Source organism: Lampris incognitus, chromosome 4, assembly GCF_029633865.1.
Source record: "Lampris incognitus isolate fLamInc1 chromosome 4, fLamInc1.hap2, whole genome shotgun sequence".
Classification (NCBI taxonomy): domain Eukaryota; kingdom Metazoa; phylum Chordata; class Actinopteri; order Lampriformes; family Lampridae; genus Lampris; species Lampris incognitus.
The window spans coordinates 10,440,796-10,464,052 of NC_079214.1; the positions used below are offsets into that span (position 1 = coordinate 10,440,796).

Sequence of the window (23,257 nt, forward strand, 5' to 3'; positions counted from 1 at the left end):
ATAGAAAATACTGACCAGTTGTTTGGAATATTCGGCCTCTCCATCAGTGAAACGCTCATACAGGTTTGAGGTTGATGGATAGTCATTAGCTAAACAATCAAGCTAATCAAAGGTAATTTGTGTTGAGCGCCACTTCCCTGCACTCGCACAGCCCCAAAACATTTAAATGAGACTCTGCCGGGCGAGGTTGGAACATCATCATGGTCATCAGAACAATATAAGAAAATAGCACGGAGAGAATGTCAACAAGGGAAAAAATACGTCTGCCTGCTAGCAGTCTCATTATCCAGCCAGCCGTTTCAAGCACAGGCTCTACAGCCCAATCTGTCCAAGTTCTCTCGCTGCCCTGACAGAAGACTCACCATTTGTTGCATAACCACCACTGGTTTGCTCTGGACACAAACAGCGCTTATGTCCATGCACATCGAATAAGAAGCAATCTGGACTATTAAACCCCATTGTTAAAACGGTGATCACAGAGACACCAGTCCGGTCTGGTGAGATACCATGGCAGATGCTTCCTACCACCGCTTGTTCTGAGAGAGAGAAATTGAGAGTTTCGCTTATTCGCATGACTCTATGCAAACAGCATTAAGGCAGTAAACATCCATTTCTCACTTTGGGATAGGGAATGCACAAAACGTATTCAGATGCTGTATAACTTAGAAATATATAAACTACATAAAGCTGCAATATGTGAATCCTCAGTGGGATGTTAAGTGCATTGTAATATTACGTCGGCCCACTGGGGGGGGACTACCATCACACAGAATAATCTGGGTCATAACAAAAACGGAAAAATAGAGTCCATACATTAGATAATGCTTCCATCCATCCATTATCCAAGCTGCTTATCCGAATTTGGGTTGTGGGATGCTGGAGCCTAGCCCAGCAGTCATTGGGCGGCAGGCGAGGAGACACCCTGGACAGGCCGCCAGGCCATCACAAGGCCGACACACACACACAAATTCACACCTAGGGACAATTTAGTACGGCCGATTCACCTGACCTACATGTCTTTGGACTGTGGGAGGAAACCGGAGCACCTGGGGGAAACCCACGCAGACATAGGGAGAACACGCAAACTCCACATAGAGGACGGCCTGGGATGACCCCCAAGGTTGGACAACCCCGGGCTCAAACCCAGGACCTTGCTGTGAGGCAACTGTGCTAACCACTGCGCCACCAGATTTAGAACTGATTTTAAATTTTATTGCTCACTTTTAAGGCCTTAAACAGTCTTGCTGCTAAATAGATCTCTGATTTATTGACCTAGTATACACACGATACAAGATGTATCTAATCCTACCAAGGAAAATTAAGAGCAAACTGAGAAGAGCTTAGTCTACTGAGTAAGTAGCCAGAGGCAAGAATGCACTGCAAGGTGTGAGACTGACTTCCCTGAGAATCTGTAAGTCAAAAATGCGAAAATAAAATGGGAGAACTCAGAGAGTGCGTTCTATCACCATGGCCGAACAGTTTCCCATAATAACATCCCACACTCATAATGAGCCACGTTAACCTGCTGCACTCTTGAGATTCAACCATTCATTTCTATGGGAAACATTTCGCCCAAAAAGAGCAGAATATCTCAAAAAGTACACAGAATTTCACCGGCAGTGTTTGTTCAGCTGCCTGAGGCCCACCCACTCAAGCTTTCTGGAGAATCCACCCATCGGTTTTTACAATAGCTTGCTGTAAGACAGACAAACAGAAAAAGCAAACTTCCTTGGCAGAAATAATTAGTCGTGTCCTTGAGAAAATGGAACACCAAAAGCTTGTGTACATGTGTGTATGCACACAAGTTTTTGCAAGTGTGTGTGTGTGTGTGTGGTTATGTCTGTGATTTGGACTACCTTGACCCTGCTGACGGCCTCCTGGGCCTGCATCATCCGTATGTTCTTGGAGGGGTTCCTCTCAGACAGGAGCTGAGTGGAGCCAAGGTAGTTAGCAGCAAAGATGATTCCATCAATTAGGTCCTCCGGCTCACAAGGCCCTGGAACTGGGCCATGGGGAGAGAGAAAAGAGGCTGATTAATAGGGAGAAAGGGAGATAAAGGGCACAAAGTGTAGGGGTATTGCAGTCGCCACCATGAATGCACAGTGTGGCGAAATGGAAAGCATCAAACTGCAAGTCTTAATGTTTGCAGGGTATAAGAAACAGACACTGGTTACAAGTTGGGGGGGAACTAAGCAGCAAGATGGCCACTGGCAGAGTGTAGGAGCTGGAAGCTGAGGGAGGCACAGTGCTGGGAAGAGAGTGGGGTGGGATTAATCTACTTCTCTGATATGTAGATGTGCCCTCTGAGACACCCTCTCTGGGATACAATGCACTGTCATGATCTGAGAGACAAAGACTACTAAGCCTCTGTTCTCTAGCATCATTAACTCTAGCATCTACCCAGATCGGTCATGGAGAAAGCCTTGGAAGAACTGCAAAACTATAATGGTCCAACTAAACACCGCAGACTAACACATACTACAGCATACTACCACATAATACACCATAGTATAACATATTCTCACATAATACAGTATAATACAACATACTACAGCCTACTATTGCGTACTGTCAAGTAATACATATCACATCACACACTACAGCATAGCACCGCATAACACAACATAGACTGCCGCTTAATACAGCATACTACTACATAATACCACACAATACTGTAATATACTACATGGAAGGATGCAGCACTGCATACTGCCATGTAGTACATTGCTGTACAATGCTATACAATTTGTACATATGCAGTATTAGTAGTATGCAATGTTGTGCTGTATTATGTCATATTGGTGGTAGTATGTAGCAGTATACAGCACATGGTATTATGCATTTTTGTTTGTTATTGTGCTATATTATGTGGTAGTATCCAGTAGTATGCAGCATTATGAGGTTCAGTATTATACCATTGGATACTGCAGTATGCTGTATTATACAGTCGCATGCGGTACGATGTGAAGTATGTAGTACTATATGTAAATATGCAGTACTACAGCAGTATATAGTATAGTGCTGTATCATGCAGTAATATGCGATAATTTATGTTAATATACGGTAGTATGCAATATCATTTGGAAATATGTTGCCATGTTCAGCATTATGAGATAGTATGTGGTATTATAGGTACTACAAGGTATTACACAGTAAAATGCCATAGTTTGCAGTAATATGTGGTATTACACTCTAGAAGTGGGTAGTCTGTAGTAGTTTTCTGTGTTAAGTAGTAGCCCCACAGAGGGTATAAAGAATCCTGTGGTTTCGTTGCATGTTATTATAATTTTTGATCGCATCACCAGACAACAGAAAGTTCTGGTGCAGACAGGTTTACTTACCATCCACGAAACTGGGGAATGACGCAGCCTTCTTTGCTGGCTGAAAAACAAAAACAGACTTCATTGGTGGATGAGGGTTTAGAGAAGAGGTGCACAGTGATCCAAGCATGTCTCTCCATCGCTAGCTGACACTTAAGATGACAAGTGCATGACAGATGATAAAAGAACATTCAAGCCTCCATATTGTTCATTAGTCTTAAGAAAGTCAAAACTTCAATGATACGTGTGGCACTTTGAATATGGCTTCAATATTGGATTGATCTGGCGTAGAATAATAACACACAACCCACTCCGAGTGTTTCTTTGTTATAAACCATATACCAGGCTACTGTTGGGCCATACCTAAACCAACAATGGCAACGAGCCCCTATAACCCAATCAATCCAATGAAAAACAGAACGCTTCCTAAATTGCCTACCTATTTATTTTTCACTGTCACTCTCATTTATCACTGCTATGCAGATGATATTCAATGTTACATCTCATTTAAACCTCAAAACATAGTTTAATTATCAGTTTTAAATAACTGCCTAAACACTTTAAAAAGCTGGATACCAGAAAATGTCTTACAGCTAAATGCAGACAAAACAGAAATCCTTATTTCTGCCCCTCCTAGTCTTATCCCTAAGATAAGGGATGGTCTTAGGTCTCTTGCCTCGTCAGTTAAATCCGCCATAAGAAATCTAGGTGTCTATGGATCAGGCTCTGACTCTGGACCAACGTGTCAAGTGTCTGATTTGCTCGTTTTTTCCAGCATTGCAAAGCTCAGGCCCATTGTGTCTCAAGCAGAGACAGAAATGTTAATTCAAGCTTTTATACTGTCCCATCTTTATAACTGTAACTCCCTTTATACCTGCCTGAGCAAAACATCCCTTGATTGTTTACAAGTGGTCCTAAATGACGCTGCTAAATGCTTGACCAGGTTCTCCAAAAGGTCTCATGTGACACCAATTGTGATTGCTCTTCACTGGCTCCCCATAAAATTCAGAATCCAATTCAAAATTCTTGTGATCACCTATAGAGCTCTGCATGGTCAGGGCCTGCCTACATTAGAGATGTACTGCACCCTATGTCACCAGCAGGTCTCTAAGGTCTTCTGATCAGAGTTTTCTGGTTGTTCCTCGAGCTAGGCTTAAAACTAAAGGAGAATGAGCTTTTGAGGTTGTGGCTCCTAAACTTTGGAACTCCCTCCCTTTGGACTTACGATCTGTGGACACCTTTAAAAAGCAGCTCAAGACCCATTTGTTTAGTCTTGCCTTGTTGTAATTTTTCTATTTACTGTTTATTTCTGTTTTATTGTTTTATGTCTGTATGTATATGTATGCTTCATTTCCTCTGTGAAGCACTTTGTGATGTCTTTGTGCTCTCGAACGGTGCTATCCAGCTCACCACCCGCAGCCACCAACCACCCCCAGATCAACACATACAGGCGTGCTCGATGGTTGGCAGACCAGAGCAATGGATGGATATATGTCACATTTCTTTTTGTAACACTAGCTATAACATTAACTAAAAAAACAGTACGTTGTGTGACCCAGGTCATTACAACATGTTCTGAAGACCAGTTCCGATTCATGAGACTTGGCTGCATCTTTGTCAGATAAAATGTGCTTCTGCTTGAGTGCTGTGATGTTGAAGGATCAACTTCTGAGTGGGTCAGAGCATCAGCGACACCTCTCACCACACTATGACATTTATAGTATTCATCTTGGTTTCGGGTTCTGTTTATTAAGTCCGCCTGCTTGCGAGATGCATTCAGGATCGACTGAGAAGTGTAGATTTAAAAGGCAAGCAGGAACGGGGATGGAAATCAGGGGGAAAAAAAAGAGAGAATTGGTAGTCATGTGTCAAAGAAGATCGATACCCGGGTGAAGAGGAAGCTGTTGTAGAATGCTGTGGCGAGAGCTGTGTGTTTCGCTCGTATCTGAGTGACTCATGACTGGAGAGGGTTAAGGCTAAGCATGCTCTGCCAAGATATAAAAAAATCTATATCCTGCTTCTTTCTCCGCTACAGTACATGATCCTCTAACCCACTCACTGCTCAACAGCAGTGAGCTTCCTCCGCCCAGCAGCGGGAAGGGTGTGGGGGGCCGGGTGTGCGGTATCCATCCGCCGCAGACGCCTGAGTGAAAAATGGCTCTCATAAAACAAGACTGCTCAATTGGAGATGTCACTCGATAAGCAGCACGCTATCATTCCATTAGCAGAGGACATGAGCTGATGTTGTAACTACACAATAACTCATTTACTGAGACGCTCACACAAATATACATGTACAAATGCACACACCCATGCTCTCTCTCTCTCTCTCTCTCTAAACAAGTAAGCAGTATTATCTGTCTGACTATAGTGCTGGTTTGGGCTGGAGTGGGGAAATCGATGCAATGCAGACTTGTGACTCTAGCCCACGTTGATTTTAATATCTCACAATTTCCCCTGAACGCAATGTTGAAGCACAAAGCACAATGAACACATGCTGTGAAGAGGTCCAATGTAATGATTTCTTCATCGATGAATGTTTGAATTTGAATCATTTGAATGTGTGTTTTGTTTTGTTTTTTGGATCCCCCCCCCCCTTCCAATTGTACTTGGCAAATTACCCCACTCTTCTGAGCCATCCCGGTTGCTGCTCCACCTCCTCTGCCGAGCTGGGGAGGGCTGCAGACTACCACATGTCTCCTCCGATACATGTGGAGTCGTCAGCCGCTTCTTTTCACCTGACAGTGGGGAGTTTCGCCAGGGGGATGTAGCGCATGGGAGGATCACACTATTCCCCCCCAGTCCCCCCCCCCCTGAACAGGCGCCCTGACCAACCAGAGGAGGCGTTAGTACAGCGACCAGGACACATACCCACATTCGGCTTCCCACCCGCAGACACGGCCAATTGTGTCTGTAGGGATGCCCAGCCAAGCCGGAGGTAACTCAGGGATTCGAACCGCTGATCCCCATGTTGGTAGGCAATGGAACAGACCGCCCAGCCAGCTGGACGCCCTGAATTGTTCGAATGTTTACTCAGAGAATCATACTCCTGTTTTAAGCTTTTGTAAAACACAGGGCTTAAAATAAATACATTTTGTCATTCATTTTCTTTGGATTATAGCATTTTTCACATTTTACTGTAGATACTAAAGGATGCAGCCTTAGAAAAATAGTAATCACAAATAGAAATAAAATTGCAATATTGCAAAAGCTACGAGGCCACAAGAATGAATGAAACGTCAATGGAAGGCTTTGTTTCCACTTTGTTGCACCAGACGACATTGTGGCATGAGTTGAAAAATGTTCAGTAAGGCCGGAGATATACTTGCTTTTAACTACTCGTTTGCCTGCGAATGATGACTGCCTCGCATATCCTGCGTTGGTTTGGAGCTGTGGTTGTGCACATCCTCAGAAATTAATGCTACGCGTCCAAAAGATGCAATATGCACATGAACGGCAGGGACAGTGATGCCTGTTGCTAGAAAGCGGAGGGTGACGGCAAGCCGCTCTGCTGAACTGACTGGCTCACTGTGTGTGTTGTGGTGTATAATCAGCGGCCTGATCCGGGAAAATCATCAAACTTCCTGGCGGACATTTGAAAATACTGTTGGTGTTTCTCATCATTGTCTTGCAATGGCAGACCGAGAGAAACATACTTGCCATTGTCACAACATGCTTGATTTAGGGGCCTTACATACCATCTACAACGATGCTGCTGGCGCTTTTTCAAGTTCAAGTTCACTTTATTACTATATACATATATAAAAAGTACCATGTACCTGCAAATGCAATGAAAATCATGTGCCCTGGCTCTCTCAGCCCTTAAAACTAATATCAGCCATCCATCCATTATCCCAACTGCTTATCCTGCTCTTAGGGTCATGGGGATGCTGGAGCCTATCCCAGCAGTCATTGGGTGGCAGGCGGGGAGACACCCTGGACAGGTCGCCGGGCCCTCACACAGGCCCCCCCCCCACACACGAACACACACATTCATACCTAGGCACAATTTAGTAATGCCGATTCACCTGACCTACATGTCTTTGGACTGTGGGAGGAAACCGGAGCACCCAGAGGAAACCCACGCAGACATAGAGAGAACATGCAAACTCCACACAGAGGACGACCCGGGACGACCCCCAAGGTTGGACTACCCCGCGGCTCGAACCCAGGACCTTCTTGCTGTGAGGCGACCGTGCAAACCACTGCACCGCCCCTTATATATTAAAACTAATATACTATAAGGAAATAATTTTAAAAAATCAGTAAATAAGAAATCAGAAATCCCACAAAATAAATGAATGAAAGTTATGTAAGGAGCCTACTGTTCATAGAAAATGCAATTTGATTGATTGACTGATTGATTAGTCTGACGGCCTGGGGGTAAAAACTGTCTCTGAGGTGTCTGGTCTGAGCTCTGATGTAAGCATTGTCCTGAGGCAAGGCCATGTGCTGGATGACTGGTGTCCTCCATGATACTTAGAGCCCTCCTTCTGCAACGGATGGTGTAAATGTCCTGAACCTGTGGCAGTGCAACTCCTATGATATTTGAAGCTGTTTTTACTATCCTTCTCAGTTGTTGGCGGTCGTGTTCAGTCAGGTTGCCAAACCACACCAGTATGCATCCAGTAAGGATGCTCTCTATGGTAGTCTGGTAGAAACTGACCAGGGTTTTTGTGGACATTCTGCATTTTTTAACACATCTCAGAAAGTATAGTCTCTGTTGTGGCTTCTTAATGATACAATTGGTGTTTAGAGACCAGGAGAAGGAGTCGAAGATCTGAATGCCTAAAAATCTGAAGTTTTTCCATAATTTCAACAGGGACATTGTTGATGTAGACTGGTGTCTGAACCGGTTTGGACTTCCTAAAATCAACAATTATCTCCTTTGTTTTCTGAACATTTCGGGAGAGATCGTTATCTTGACACCGTATGGATAGGTCCCTCACCTCCTTCCAATAGGCATCTTCATTGTTGTCATTTATCAGTCCAGTTACTGTGGTAATGCCGTGATCTTGGAATTAATGAAATAGTAACCTCCTCGAGTGTCGCCAACTCGCCATGTTTATTGTTTACTTCGTGCAAATCTGAAAGTTCTATTTATATCCTTGATTCTCTGGTGTGCTCTCTAATGGAATCCTCCAGCAACACGCAAAGAACATAGGGGAAGTATGCCAACAAGTCCATTCAAGATGCAGCTAGTTGTCTACACAAATGCGGGGTTAAAAAGAAAGTATATCTCCAGCCTAAAGCAACAAAGTCACAGCCAATCAGCTTTGTTTGGAATCCCGAGACCCCTCCGGTGAAGTCAAGAATGGAGAAGAGAAGCCAATATGGAGGACAAAATGACTTGCGCTGTCTCGGCATGTCCCCAAGTTGTGATACTGTGGTGGAAGGTCAGCGAAGTTATTGGATTCTCTAGTAAATGTTCTTTTGATTTGAAAACACAGTCCCTGTTGCTAATGCTAGCGCTAATGCTGTATAATGGTCGTGTCGAAAGAAGTTACTGGTATGAAACCGTGGTGCTATTTGAGGTACTTGGTAGCACGACTTGGTTTGTTGCATTAATAAAGCAACGAGAAACTTTTGATGTGAATGCAGCATTACATATATAGTATTGAACAGTACACAACAAATGTGAAATGTTTGCCTTCAAATCTAACAGAATATGAGGGAGAGGGATGGTTTCAAAACAAAATCCAACATCAGGGGTTACCTCTGGAACATTGTTGTTCTCCAGAGGAACGTTGAGGTCGGAGCGCTGTTGTTTCCTTGGCTGCTCTGCACCGTTGCTCACCTATGAGGACATCACAGAAGGACAGCTGTGAGTCCAAGACACTGATTTTCCAGAATAGAATAAATAGACTAGCAGTAATGCTGTAAAACCCACAATCCCCTGCCATTAAGTACTGCGACGTATTACTGGTTGAAATTAAATCATCCTCCTGATAAAACCGCTTCCTCCTCGGCACGCCAGTGATGAAAAGCAGGGCGTGAAAGTAGGCAGTTGATATGCACAGCAATATGCCATGTTATTGTGCATTGGGAATTAAAATTTAGTACCACAAACATGACAAGTTATTAGCCCGCTCTCTCCGAACAGAGAGCGGAATCCAAAACCCTGATCTGTATTCAAAACGCTGGCTGAATCACTTGTGCAAACAGTCATCAAATAAATCAGATTCCTTTTGTTGTTTGGCTGGATGCAACGCTAATCCCCAATGCTTCTCAAAGAGGTCTCAGCATTCTAGAGGAGGAACGTGTCTCGCCACCAAAGCCTTACAAACATCTCTGCGAACTTTAAAGGAAACTTCTTTTCGTGAACCTAAAATACTTGTATAGTGTCTAGAGCGGCATACGTCACTATCCTCTGAGACATCATATTAAGAGAGCGAGCGCTGTCGTGAGCTTCCTGTATATCGTTCCACAAAATCTTGTAGGTCCACTGTCTTCGGTGTGCTCCAACGTTTTTGGGCGGTTTACTGGGAACACGACTCGGGACATTTCATCCGGGAGCGGAGGACAAGAATGACTGAATGTTTTGTGTGCGCTTGCCGGAAAGTCGGCCGAAATCTCCAGCGTGCCGCATGTACTTCCAGTGTAATCTGGTTATGTCTGTCTGACCTGCTTTACGGTTACGAGTGGTGTAATTCATGCAGATTCTACAGACACGTGTGCATATTGTGGAGCTGTGTTTTGCATCAGTGTGTGTACCTGTTTGTGCATTTCTGATTGTGTGCATATGCATGTCTGATTTTTGTAGTCTGCAGGTCAAATGTATGTGGTGTGTGTTCACTTATGAAGTTGCACGTGTGTACATCTGTGAGTGTGACAGGGAGAGATAGAGGTGGGGCGTGAAAGATGGCTTTGGGGTGGGGGGTGGGAGGAGATGTTAAGCTATTCTCTGGATGGCAATAACCAGCGTGTCACCAGTGAGTCATCTATATCGTCCCACCACAAATCTCCCTTTAATCATCTCCAAAGGCAAGAGTCCACTCTGGAGCCTCAGAACAGCCCGGCGATACATTTCCTCCCCTGGCTCGCAGAGTGTGCAGCATTATCTGCACTACATTCGTCATGCACGAATCCCCAGCTTTCTTCCTTTAGTCACCCCAGAAAACCGGTCCTTTCTGTAAAGAACCGATTCATGAGCGATGGTAAATTCTTCAAATTGGCATAGAGTGGGGAATTAAAAAAAAAAACAAAAAAAAAAAACAACCTTCATGTTTGCCTAGAGACATTTGCATTAGACTTCGAAGGCAAAGTCTCACAAGGCTGCTTTGGAAGTACTGGGGGATCTGAGTGAGAAAGTTGCTCAGTCCTTCTCTTCTTGATCTAGCAGTTTGATATGGAAACCAACATTTCAGAGGAAATTAATAAATGAATAAAGCATTTGCGTCTCAACAGCTGAAATGCCCCCCCCCTTTCTCCTCAATTGTACTTGGCCAATTAGCCCACTCTTCTGAGCCGTCCTGGTCACTGCTCCACCCCCTCTGCCGACCCGGGGAGGGCTGCAGACTACCACATGCCTCTTCCAATACATGTGGAGTCGCCAGATGCTTCTTTTCACGTGACAGTGAGGAGTTTCACCAGGGGGACATAGCGCATGGGAGGATTATGCTGTTCCCCCTCCCCCTCGGAACAGGCGCCCCAACTGACCAGAGGAGGCGCTAGTGCAGTGGCCAGGACACACGCCAACATCCGGCTTCCCACCCGCAGACACGGCCAATTGTGTCTGTAGGGACGCCCGACCAAGCCGGAGGTAACACGGGGATTCGAACTGGTGATCCCCGTGTTGGTAGGCAACGGAATAGACAGCTATGCTACCCGGACGCCCCTCTACAACTGAACTTCTTATAAATCTGTCGACGTTGCACAAAGAAAACATCCCTTTTTAAGGTCTGTAAAGGTCCAATTTTACATTCTTTGTTGACCATGTTGGGTCACGGTCAACAGGAACACCGATGCAGCCGGTGATTAAACTAGTACAAATTGGAAATGAAACTACTGTAGCCATTGTCAGACCTTTAAGTGAGATCACTTTAAGCAATGGCTTACATTTAAAACTTCATTTGTCCCTGCCAGGAAATAACAAGGTACTGTCATAATTCTACAGGGTTCCCACTTCTTATGGGAAATCCTTTTCCATGGAATTTGCTTGCATATACGTGATAGCCACCGCTCACAGGAGCTTATATCATTCAGAAAGTACTATCACTGGTAGCCTCACTATGACCCTTATAGACAGACAGATGGACAAACTAACTGACACACACACGCCATTTCTCAAACAACTAACGTTTGACCACCAAGATCTACTGTGTGACGTTTGACACCGCAGCATACCATAACACCAACTGGGGGTTGTTTCAAACAACAGTGTCTTAGTGGACAGTGTAACTTGGCTGGTTATAGAACATGCCACCCAAATTTCATGCTCTGGAGTGCAATCTCAGTAGCTAAGAATGTGGCTGAAAATATGCGATGTCATCTAAAAAGCATGTTAAAAATATGCCATCACATCAGCTACAATCACGATTTATAGCCTAACATTACAGTTTTCTGTCACCTCGGTAATATTTCCAGGCCCAGGTATTTTCCATGACTGGAATACTAGTCTAGAAATTTCCGGGTTTTTCCACGATACCGGAGAACCCTGTTCTAAACACCTAAAAATAACTCACCTGGTCTTGGGGCCATCTCTGCCTGTCTTCAGGAGTGCGTGAGTGCATCTTGTAGCCCCCCCGCTGGAGGTCAGGGTTGTGGCGTGCGGAGGGCAGGTTCAAAGACTTTGGCCTGCTGTCGTGACGGTGGTGAGGTGGCGGGAGGTAGGGGGCGGCGTCGGGCTTGGCTTGCGGATAGTCGCCCGGCACCGTGTCCTGCACCAGCTCCTCCGGGCTCTGGTCGGTGCTGCTGCTCAGACTCCCCATGCTCATGCTCATCTTGATCTCGGCCACGATCTGGTCAATGTCTTCCTCCGCCTCCTCCCCCGTCTCACCCTCTACCACCAACACCTTGTGGCCGCGGTATGGGGACATCCGCACTGAGTTTCCGTTGTCCTCAGAGGCATAGTAGTCTCCTGTGTAGGCTCTACCATGTCTCTCATCCTCCTCACCATCCTCATCCTCTTCCTCATTGGGGCAGTACCCCTCACTTTCTACTTCTTCCTCCTCCTCCCCATCCCCATCCGCTTGCCCAGGATGCAGGGCGTCCTGCAGAGGCGGCGGTGGCTGGTGGTGCTGGTGCTGGTGGTGATGCTGCTGTTGGTGGTGGTGGTGATGGTGATGGTGGTGATGGTCCAGAATGGGCTCCGGTCGTCCGTCATAGATGTGCTCGTCCGGATCCTGCTCCACCACCTCGCAGCGAACCTCCCCCTCGGTCCCGCCCCATTCCTCCACCCTGTGCCTCTCTCGCCCCGCCCACTGCCCCTCCTCTCTCCATTCCTGCCTCACCTTCTCCTCTTCCTCCTCCTCCTCATCTCCCTCTCTCCATTCCTCTCTCGCCTGCTCCCCTTCTCTCCACTCCTCCCTTACCTCTTCCTCCTCCTCTCTCCACTCTTCCCTGACCTCTCCCCCTTGTTCCCCCTCATCATCGTCTGCCCATTCTTCCTCTCTCGTCTCCTCCTCTCCCTCTGCCTCCTCCACCCACTCATCTACAGCCTCCTGGCATTCGACTGGATGGGGTCCACCTGGCTGGGCGGTGGCAGAGCAGTCCTGCTGGTTGTGGCTGTGCTTACAGTCTCCTTGGCTGCTGCAGTCCATGCCCTCTAGGTAACTGTCATCTTCTGGGCAGTAGCGGATGTAGTAGGTTACACCCTCGTCCTCCTCTGCCAGACCTGGAGCATGTTAGAAGACCAGAGCGAGACTTATTTCAATATGCAAAGCACCTTCAAACTCCCCTAAAAAGATGTTTGCAAGTGGGTGCATCCAAAAATATATAGCTTTAAGATGTTAGACTATTTTTTTTTTAAATTATCAATATAATCTGCAAAGACCTTTTTCACAAACATTGCTGATATACTTCCACTTCGTCTTAGTAGGGTAAAGATCTGTTCTCCCCAGTGTCCGCAATGTTAGAAAGCCAACTTTCTGTTGTCTTCCATTTCATCTGTGATCACCTAGCTTGTGTTTCAACATAGTGTATAATAAAATACAGGTGAGTTCACTGACTTATCTTTATTTTTCCGTTGTCTAATAAGTCAAGTTGACTTTATTGTCATATACATTTAAAAAGCACTATGTACCTTCAATTGTAATGAAGTGCATATGCTCCAGCTCTCTCAACCCTCAAGATTATATATAAGAAATAATAACAAAAACAACAAATAAGAAATGAGAAATCCCATAAAATAATAAATCAATGAAAGTTGGGTAAGGTGCGTACTGTTCATTATTCTGACCACCTGGGGGTCAAAACTGTCTTTGAGGTGCAACTGCACAACTATAAAATAATGATTTAATCAGGGGTCAAAAAACAAACAAACTGGGGGCGTCCGGGTAGCGTGGCGGTCTATTCCGTTGCCTACCAACACTGGCATCGCCGGTTCAAATCCCCGTGTTACTTCCGGCTTGGTCCAGCATCCCTACAGACACAATTGACCGTGTCTGCGGGTGGGAAGCTGGATGTGGGTGTGTGTCCTGGTCGCTGCACTAGCACCTCCTCTGGTCGGTTGGGGCACCTGTTCGGGGGGGGAGGGGGAACTAGGGAGAATAGCGTGATCGTGCTACGTCCCCCTGGTGAAACTCCTCACTGTCAGGTGAAAAGCAGCAGCTGGCGACTCCACATGTATCGGAGGAGGCATGTGGTAGTCTGCAGCCCTCCCCGAGACCGGGACGGCTCAGGAGACTGAGGTAATTGGGCGGATACAATTGGGGAGAAGAAGGGGGGGAAACAAACAAACTGGCTAAACAAGTTTAATGGTAATTTCAGAGCTTTTAGCGTTATGATCAAATCACTTTTATAGTCGTTCGGTCATCTGACAACAGAAACACAAGATCATCAGTGACAACACCAACATTGTGTTATACGCTATGATGAAACATAAAATACGTGATCATAGACACAATCAAAGGAAACAGAACATCGGCTGATTAACATTACGGACCATGGGGAGAACCGATCTTTACCTTTCTGAGAGGTAGTGGGGGTACCTCGGCCATGTTTGTGAAGGTCTGCTGGTAAGAAAATTGACAAATTATTGTTTTTACACTCCCCCTACTATTCTCTCCCTCATATTCCATCACTTGGTATTGCCCATGCGGTTTCATTCAAGATAGGAGTTCACAGAAACGCCATCAACAGAGATGCAGGTAAGGTGTTCTCTATTACTTTTAAAATGTCTTTTGATAGAAGATTTTCGGTGTTTCTGATGTGTCAGTTTGTTTTTCCGGGTTGTCAGTTAGCTAAAACGTGATTCAGACCAGCTACGTTTGCTCTTTTGAACCACCGCAGAAGCATCTATTTTACAATGTCAGTGTTAGCTGTGCAGTCAGGATATAATGTAAACAATATGTAACATTAGCTACTTGATTAATCATGTGCAGTCAGTACAAAACCTACTTTCAGTTACAAATTTTACAAACAGTTGTGTTGTACATCTGACACTATGCATCCTTATTGTTCCCACTCATCTTCTATTGCATTTTACTGCAAAATGTCGCAATCACCTTCATCATAGTCTTCCTCATCCTCTGAGGTATTGTTGATGTAGTCAGAGCTGGAGGCCTCATCCAAGCTGTCAGCTCCACCATGGAAATCTGCCCGTTCGTGACCGTCAAGGTCGCGGTCGTGTTCTGGTGTAGAAGGTGTAGCGGGCCGTTGGTTCTGTAGCACTGGGTCTGTTTGGTTGCAGTAGCGAGTCTCTTCCACCTCCACCTCCTCTTGCGGTTGGGTGTGACTTAGGTCATGGGACTTAGCAGAAGGATATTGTGTCTTATAAGGTCGGGGAAGGCGTTTTTGATCGTTTGACTCTTTGGGGTAACGCATCGGGCGTGGCCGAGAAGGTAGAGACGTCTGGTCATGTGACTCTTTAGGATGAGGGGCGGGACAGGGAGCAGGGACAGGGGCAGCCATAATGTTCGCACCGCTGGTCCCTGGCCTCTTCCTGTGAGCCATGATTGGCTGCTTACAGGCCATGCATTGCTATGGTTTTGACCCTGGAAGACAAATACAGAAGAGGAGCAAAACTTTACATCACTACTGAGTCACTTTGAGTTTCACCTGACAAAATCAAGAATCCAACTTTACAGACGCAACAGCTGCTATTTCACAGCTTGACAATGACTGAATTCCATCCATCCATTATCCGAACCACTTATCCTGCTCTCAGGGTCGCGGGGAGGCTGGAGCCTATCCCAGCAGTCATTGGGCGGCAGGCGGGGAGAAACCCTGGACAGGCCGCCAGTCCACCACAGGGCTGGCGCGCGCACACACACACGCACACACCTAGGGACAATTTAGTACGGCCGATTCACCTGACCTGCACGTCTTTGGATTGTTGGAGGAAACCAGAGCACCCGGAGGAAACCCACACAGACACGGGGAGAACATACAAACTCCACACAGAGGACGACCCGGGACGACCCCCAAGGTTGGACTACCCCAGGGCTCGAACCCAGGATCTTCTTGCTGTGAGGCGACTGCACTAACCACTACGCCCACCGTGCTGCCAATCATTGTTCTGATATATGATTTTAAATCAGTACACCATATATTTGGACATGGCTAAACCCTAATCCCTAATGGCTAAACCCTAATCCAAAACTAACTTCCTGTCTTATTGGTGGCTATTTGAGTCAAACTTCATCACTACAATAATGTTAAAAAACACCAAACTGAAGTACTAGTCACCGAAAGCTGTGTTGGATATATATGGTTAGGTTCTGCAAGATAACAGTGAGTAGCAACATGCCACCAGTAAACTCAAAACTACAGGTCTTTCAACAACTCAGTATGGGGGAGTTAGCCTTACAACAAAAATCTACATAACTCTAAAGAATCCAAAAAATATTTTCAACTTGCAAAAAAAAAAAAAAATTTAGATGGTAAAGGTCGCTCCAAAAATAGAATGCATATATAGGTATTGCTTTGGGGAGGGGCCAAAAACTTCACGACTATAAAGGTATGAAAATCGATGCAAAACTTGCCATGCTGCTGTAGGACAGGTAAGCAACATTTTCATTTAAAGTACAGCTATGTGGGATAAGTTACAAATATTGTAGTCTTCCATAACAGGATTACCTCTTCACTTGACATTTTTGCAGGTTTGCTTCATTACGTAGCTCCCGAATTGTGACATATTGTTCGGTTGTGTACTTTTGTGTACTCTTAGTTGTGTACTTTTGTGGGCCACAATCACTCAGCGGTATGGGCCATAAATCTTCTGGTGTTGTAATTCCTAGTGGCTCCTAATTTAGCTCAATGGATAGATTGTACCTTTAACATAGATGCTCGCTCAAAGAGAATCAGTGGAATAGCAACAATGCACATATCTACTGCAGGCTGTTTTTAACGCGTGAGCGAACCGAAATATTACATATCTGCTTCCCTTTTTAATTATTCTTAATCCCATTACACACATGTATTTTTATAGCCACAATTCTAATGAAAAAAAATACCAATTTCTCCAGCTGCTGGAGAAATTGTAACTCCCAGGAAGCCAGTCACTACCACTTGTTCTGGGCCTGCCCAAAAGTATTTATATAGAAATAGTGACTATATTTGGGAAAAAAATTACTTTTAGTTAAGATGAACTCCTGTTTGGTCTCTTACATGCAACACTCACAAACATTAAAACAAGTTACTTATTTGGAATATTGCTGCAAGAAGAGCAATTACAAAGAAATGGCCGAGGCCAGACAGCCCGTCTACAGAGGACTGGTATGATATACTTTATGACATTTTTTGTGATGGGAAGAATCACCTTCTACATGAGGCTTCAGGAAACTAAATTTGAGGAAATTTGAGAGAAGTGGAAATTGTATATGTCCCCAGAACGTCCTTCTTTTGTTTAAATTTGTTCATGTAAGTACGGTTTTTGTACTTTTTCTTTCCTTTTTTCTTCCTCTTTTATCTCAAATAGAAAACACCCCATGTTCTATTTTTGTTTTCTATAATTACTCTGTAAGAAAAAACAATTAAGAAATTATATCTAGTACAAATGTTGATTCTAGATTCTCTCTCTATGTTGTCCTGCATATATATATATATATATATATATATATATATATATATGTATTCATTTTAACATCACAAGGACTTGTGAGCGACACTATGGAAACACAAACAATGGAATAGAACAGAATGTTCAACCCAACGGTCATCACACATAATACCTTGAAGATGAAGACCAGTGTGTGTGCGTGAGTGAGAGGGAGAGCAAGAGAGAGAGAGAGAGAGAGAGAGAGAGAGAGAGAGAGAGAGAGAGAGAGAGAGAGAGAGAGAGAGAGAGAGAGAGAGAGAGAGAGAGAGAGAGAGAGAGCAACATACAGACAGAAGGCAAAGAGGGAGTGCCATTCGATAGCCACAGCCGCAGGTTATATCAATACACTGGATTGATCTATCTCCAACAGTGCCCTAGAGGAACATAACCATACCCAAGCATGCAAATGTACACAAAAGCACACATACATGTAACCTCTCTCATCATTGCCCCCCTCTGTCTCCTCCCTTTCTTTTCTTTGCATGCAACTGCCACATGCTTTCTGTGCCTGAGAGACCGGTCGGTCCATTGTAGCAAATCCTGAGCACAGCTGCTTCATTTGCTCAACCTACACCCAGGGTAATACTCATCTGCTTACCTAGCACTACAGCTCTCACAATACAATACTGGATCCAACATACCACTCCATCTCTCCTGGCCCTGGCATAGAAGACTAAAGCAAAGGAAACAATCACTCGAGGCCTTTTTATACATCCTGCCTTAATGCAAAGGCAATGGGACATTGATGTACGAGGAATCAATAAGTAAAACAAGGTCATCTACGCCAAGGTGCTGTGCCAAAGTGCTGTGTGCGTGTGCTATCTTTATTATAGATTTGCAGATGATCAGTCAGTCTTGATTGGTATTGATCTACCGCCACCTTGTTGGCTCTGAACAGTCCACCAGACAATGGGAATCCTGCCATTATCCGAAAGGTAGAGGATAAAAAACATTATCATGGCTAAATAGGTGGGTCAGAGTGATTTGGGTCCTGGGTAGATGAACACAACAACCCTGGAAAAGGTCTTAGAACCCAAAGTTATATGTATGTATGTATGTATGTATGTATGTATGTATGTATGTATGTATGTATGTATGTATGTATGTATGTATGTATGTATGTCTTTATGCATGCATGTACTATATGTAATCACAGAAAGTTGAATCAGTTCATCTGGACACATTTATCCAGAGAGGATAAATGTGTCTTATAGTAGATAGGGATTCGTTTATTAGACACAACAAGCTTTGTCAGTGCTAGTAAAACACACACACACACACACACATACCTCAATTAACCACTGGCTACCTTAATGAGCAGGGATTCGTTTATGTTGATAACTGGCCTTCTTTCTGGGGCTGCCCTTACCTTCTGAAAGCAGACGGCAGTCACCCTACTGGGGATGATGCCGCTCTTTTGTCTAGCAATATAGATAGCCGTCTACATTTAGTGTGACACTAGGGACTCATCATTCAGTAGGTTGCAGGTGATTAGAGAGCCTGCTAGGTTTAATCTAGTGTGGATGTGGAGTCAGCTAGTTTAATTAATATGTTTAGTCAGGGAATTTCTCATAGTATAGATTATCAGATTGACAGCTTGGTCTATAACAGTGAGACCGTCTCTTTACCCTGTTGTATTGTTGTCAAGCCCTCCTCTCCTAAATGTGTGAATTACAATCTACTAATCTTTCCTACCACTAGTGGTGGGGAAATGTACAACGAAGTACTTAATAATCTACAGAACCAAACATCTAATGTTATCAAAAGTGTGACCACATATTGTCCAAAGCGTAGGTCTTCAAAATGGTCAACTATAATACAAGGTGTCTAATTCCAATGACTAGTTCATCTAGTGGTTGCTCTACAGTAAAGAGTCAAGTCCAGCCCCTCTTCAGGAATTTGGTACCAGAGCCCATGCTATGTGTGGAGGTGAGCCCAACTATATCTAGTTGGTACCGCTCCGCCTCCCGCACCAGCTCCAGCTCCTTCCCTGCCAGAGAGGTGACATTCCATGTCCCAAGGACCAGTCTGCAATGCCGGAAGTCAGCACACCCCGGTCCCCGCCTTTGCCTGCTGCCCGGCCTGCATCGCACCCTACCCCAATGTTCATCCCTGCGGGCGTCGGACCCATCCACCCACCCTGTGGACCCACCACCCACAGAATCACACTGCTCAGCCTCCCTGGGAAAGTCTACTCTAGGGTCCTGGAAAGGAGACTCCGACTGATTGTCGAACCTCAGATCCAGGAGGAACAATACGGATTCTGTCGTGGCCGTGGAACAACGGACCAACTCTTTACCCTTGCCGAAGTGCTGAGGGAGACATGGAAATTTGACCAGCCAGTCTGCATGTGTTTTGTGGAGGTGGAGAAGTCTTACGACCATGTACCCCGGGGCACTCTGTAGGTGGTACTGCAGGAGTATGGGGTTCTGGGGCAGTTGCTACAAGCCATCCAATCCTTGTATAACCAAAGTGAGAGCTGTGTCCGCATTTCTGGCACAAAGTCAAACACGTCTTTGGTGGGTGTCGGACTCCGCCAAGGTTGTCCCTTGTCTCCGATTCTGTTTGTGATATTCACGGACAGGATCTCAAAGCACAGCCAAGGTGAGGAGTGTGTCTGTTTTGGGAACCTCAGAATTGCATCTCTGCTCTTCGCAGACAATGTGGTTTTGCCGGCTTCATCAGAACGCGACCTCCGGCACGCACTGGGGTGGTTTGCAGCTGAGTGTGAAATGGCCTGGATGAGAGTCAGCACCTCCAAGTCTGAGGCCATGGTTCTCTACCAGAAAATGGTGGACTGCTCCCTCCAGGTTGGGGATGAGTTGTTGCCTCAAGTAAAGGAGTTCAAGTACCTCGGGGTCTTGTTCACAAGTGAGGGTAGGATGGAGCAGGTGCAGCATCAGCAGTAATGCGGACTTTGTTCCAGATCGTTGTGGTGAAGAGGGAGCTGAGCTGGAAGGCAAAGCTCTAAATTTACCAGTCAATCTTTGTTCCAACCCTCACCTATGGTCATGAGCTTTGGGTAGTGACTGAAAGGGTGAGATCGTGGATACAAGCACCTGAAATTAGTTTCCCCCATAGGGTGTCTGGGCTCAGCCTTAGAGATAGAGTGAGGAGCTCAGACATCCGGAGGGAGCTTGGAGTAGAGCCACTGCTCCTTTGCGTCAAAAGGATCGAGTTGAGGTGGTTTGGGCATCTGATTAGGATGCCTCCTGGGCGCCTTCCTTTGGAGCTTTTCTGGGCACGTCCAACTGGGAGGAGACCCTGGGTTAGACCCAGAACTCACTGGAGGGACTACATGTCCAATCTGGCCAAGGAACGCCTTGGGATCCCCCAGGAGGAACTGGAGGGTGTGGCTGGGGAGAGGGACATCTGGAGTGCCCAACTTAGCTTGCTGCCACCACAACCTGACCCCAGAGAAGCCGCTGATGATGAGATGAGATGAGGTAGTTCCACAGTTTTGCCTACTACTGATCACTTCAACGAGATGCTTAAATTTGGTGTCATAAATGTCAGATCATTGTCTACCAAAGCCTTACTATAAATGATCTGATTCTTGAACATAGTTTCGATGTGATTTTGTTATGTGAAACATGTCTGAAACCAAATGTTTTCCTTCCCTTAAATGAAGCTTCCCCACCCGACTATACTTATGCCCATGTAGCTAAGGCAAATAAACAAGGTGGGGGTGTCGCCTTAATATATGTCTATTTTCAATCTGAATTCTAGACTTGAATCTAAATTACAATCTTTTGAGGCTCTTATTCCAAGTCCATCTCCCTCAGCCACGAATAGACTCGGCTCAGTCCAGATTGTGATACTTTATCAACCTCCTGGCTCTTACAGTTTCTTGAAGAATTTGGAGAATTTGTCTCAGGCCTTGTTTTTACTCATTCTGATGAGATTCTGATTCTTGGTGATTTCAATATTCATCTGAATAAGGCCGCTGATCCTCTAAGTAAAGCCTTTCTGGAATTAGTTGATACTTTTGGGTTCACTCAGTTTGTTCAAGAGTCGACTCATGCAGTGGTAACACCCTTGATTTGGTTTTATCTAAAGGGATAGCCGTTTCTGATCCGATTGTCTTGCTAGTCACATCTGCTGTGTCAGATAATTTTTCATTAAATTTGAGCATCATTGGCCTGTCGAGTTAATGTCAGCACAGATGTAATTGCCACTCGCGACATTGGTCCATCCACTGTAGCAGCATTTGGCCAACAGCTGCCTGAAGTCTTGGCTCCTTTCACTGTAGAGACTGACTCTGATGAAAATGTCACTAGTGACTTAAATGCGGCCCTCTCTAGTCTCCTCAATTCAGCTGCACCTTTCCCTACCAGAGCTAGATGACTAAAGAGGCCTACACCCTGGTTTAATGAGGAGACACGTGCTCTTAAGTGGGCCTGCAGGAGACTGGAACGTAAATGGCGAAAATCAAAATTGGAAGTTTTTTACCTATTGTGGCATGAGTGTTTATTGAAATACATGTGTGCTTTATCTGCTGCGAAAACAGCGTACCTCTCTCACTTAATCAATATTAATAAACATCATCCCAGATTTCTCCTTGACGCTATAGCTAAACTTACTAAAAAGCAGCCGTCTATTAGCTGCTCACCATTCACTGCCCATGAGTTTCTAGACTTTTTCTGCAATAAGGTTGATGAGATCAGAAACAACATTAGTCCAGCTACTCCTGCAGCTCCTGTCTTACCAAATTCATGTCTATACAGACCAGTTCTCCAGCACTTACATTTTCCATTATCAGTGATTATGACGATTAAATATTAGAGTAACACAACACAACAAAATAACCACCCCAACACACAGATATGAGCAGCCATATACATACATTGAGCAAACACACAAACACACACACACAGCCAATGTTTCTTCCCCTGTAGGAATTTGAGTGACAGGACAAGGACATGAAGAATCAAAGCAAATAGAAACAACTAATTGCACCTTCCTGGCTGACTGTTTTTTGAGTAATGAGTTGGTAGAAACCTTACCAAGATTACATACATACATACACAGATACATACATACACAGATACACAGGTGTAAATGTATGTACCAGCACACCATAACCACACATAAACACTGGCATACACATTCAGGTATCCATTCATGCATACACCTGCAGAAATATAGGCACGGTTTGTCAAAAGGGTTTGCTTACCAGAATTGGTTGAAACAAGATCTCGAGCCGAGGACTCTTGACTACTGCATGGCCTCACCTCTGTCTAACCCATGTGCAGGACAGTGTGTATCTGTGGTCTCTCTTACCTCTGGTTTCGAGTGCTGAGCTGTGTGATAGCGTAGCGTAGCACTGGCATCTGGCATAATAACGGCAAACGACCGCTCCCCCTCTACCCCTTTCCCCTCCCCCTCCCCCATCGGCTGCTACACAGCACGCTCCTCCTTTGGTACGCCCTCCCTCCTCCTCCATCATTACATCCCAGCATCCTCCGCCAGCAGCCTGGCCACGCCTCGTCCAATCCCCCAAAGAGGCAGCTAAGGGTACGGCTTGGTAACTATGGGTAACTGCCTCCCCTGGGGACACACGCCCTTTGACCTCCTCTTTGTTTGCTTCCCGGATTCATCAGTCCTCTCTCAACGTTCTTTAGAGGGCTGGGATTTGTGTTTCATTTCTCTTAAGTTAAATCTCTATTTTTATTTTTATCATTTCTCAATGCAGTCATACTCGCAGTGTAAATCTGTAAATCCTCGCAGTGTAAAT

General features: G+C 45.1%; 1 protein-coding gene across 1 annotated transcript in view; it reads right to left on the reverse strand.

Moving 5' to 3' along the window:
• apba2b (amyloid beta (A4) precursor protein-binding, family A, member 2b) overlaps nucleotides 1-15,456 on the reverse strand; it is a 39,837-nt gene extending 24,381 nt beyond the window's left edge. The window contains exons 1-6 of the mRNA XM_056278960.1: nucleotides 14,987-15,456; nucleotides 12,601-13,155; nucleotides 12,005-12,546; nucleotides 9,037-9,117; nucleotides 3,342-3,381; nucleotides 1,857-2,002 (exon numbers count right to left, since the gene is read on the reverse strand). Of these exons, the coding sequence (XP_056134935.1) occupies nucleotides 1,857-2,002; nucleotides 3,342-3,381; nucleotides 9,037-9,117; nucleotides 12,005-12,546; nucleotides 12,601-13,155; nucleotides 14,987-15,455 (1,833 nt within the window). The 5' untranslated portion in view covers nucleotide 15,456. The remainder of the gene's footprint in view (nucleotides 1-1,856; nucleotides 2,003-3,341; nucleotides 3,382-9,036; nucleotides 9,118-12,004; nucleotides 12,547-12,600; nucleotides 13,156-14,986) is intronic.
• Between the last annotated feature and the right edge of the window lie 7,801 nt (nucleotides 15,457-23,257).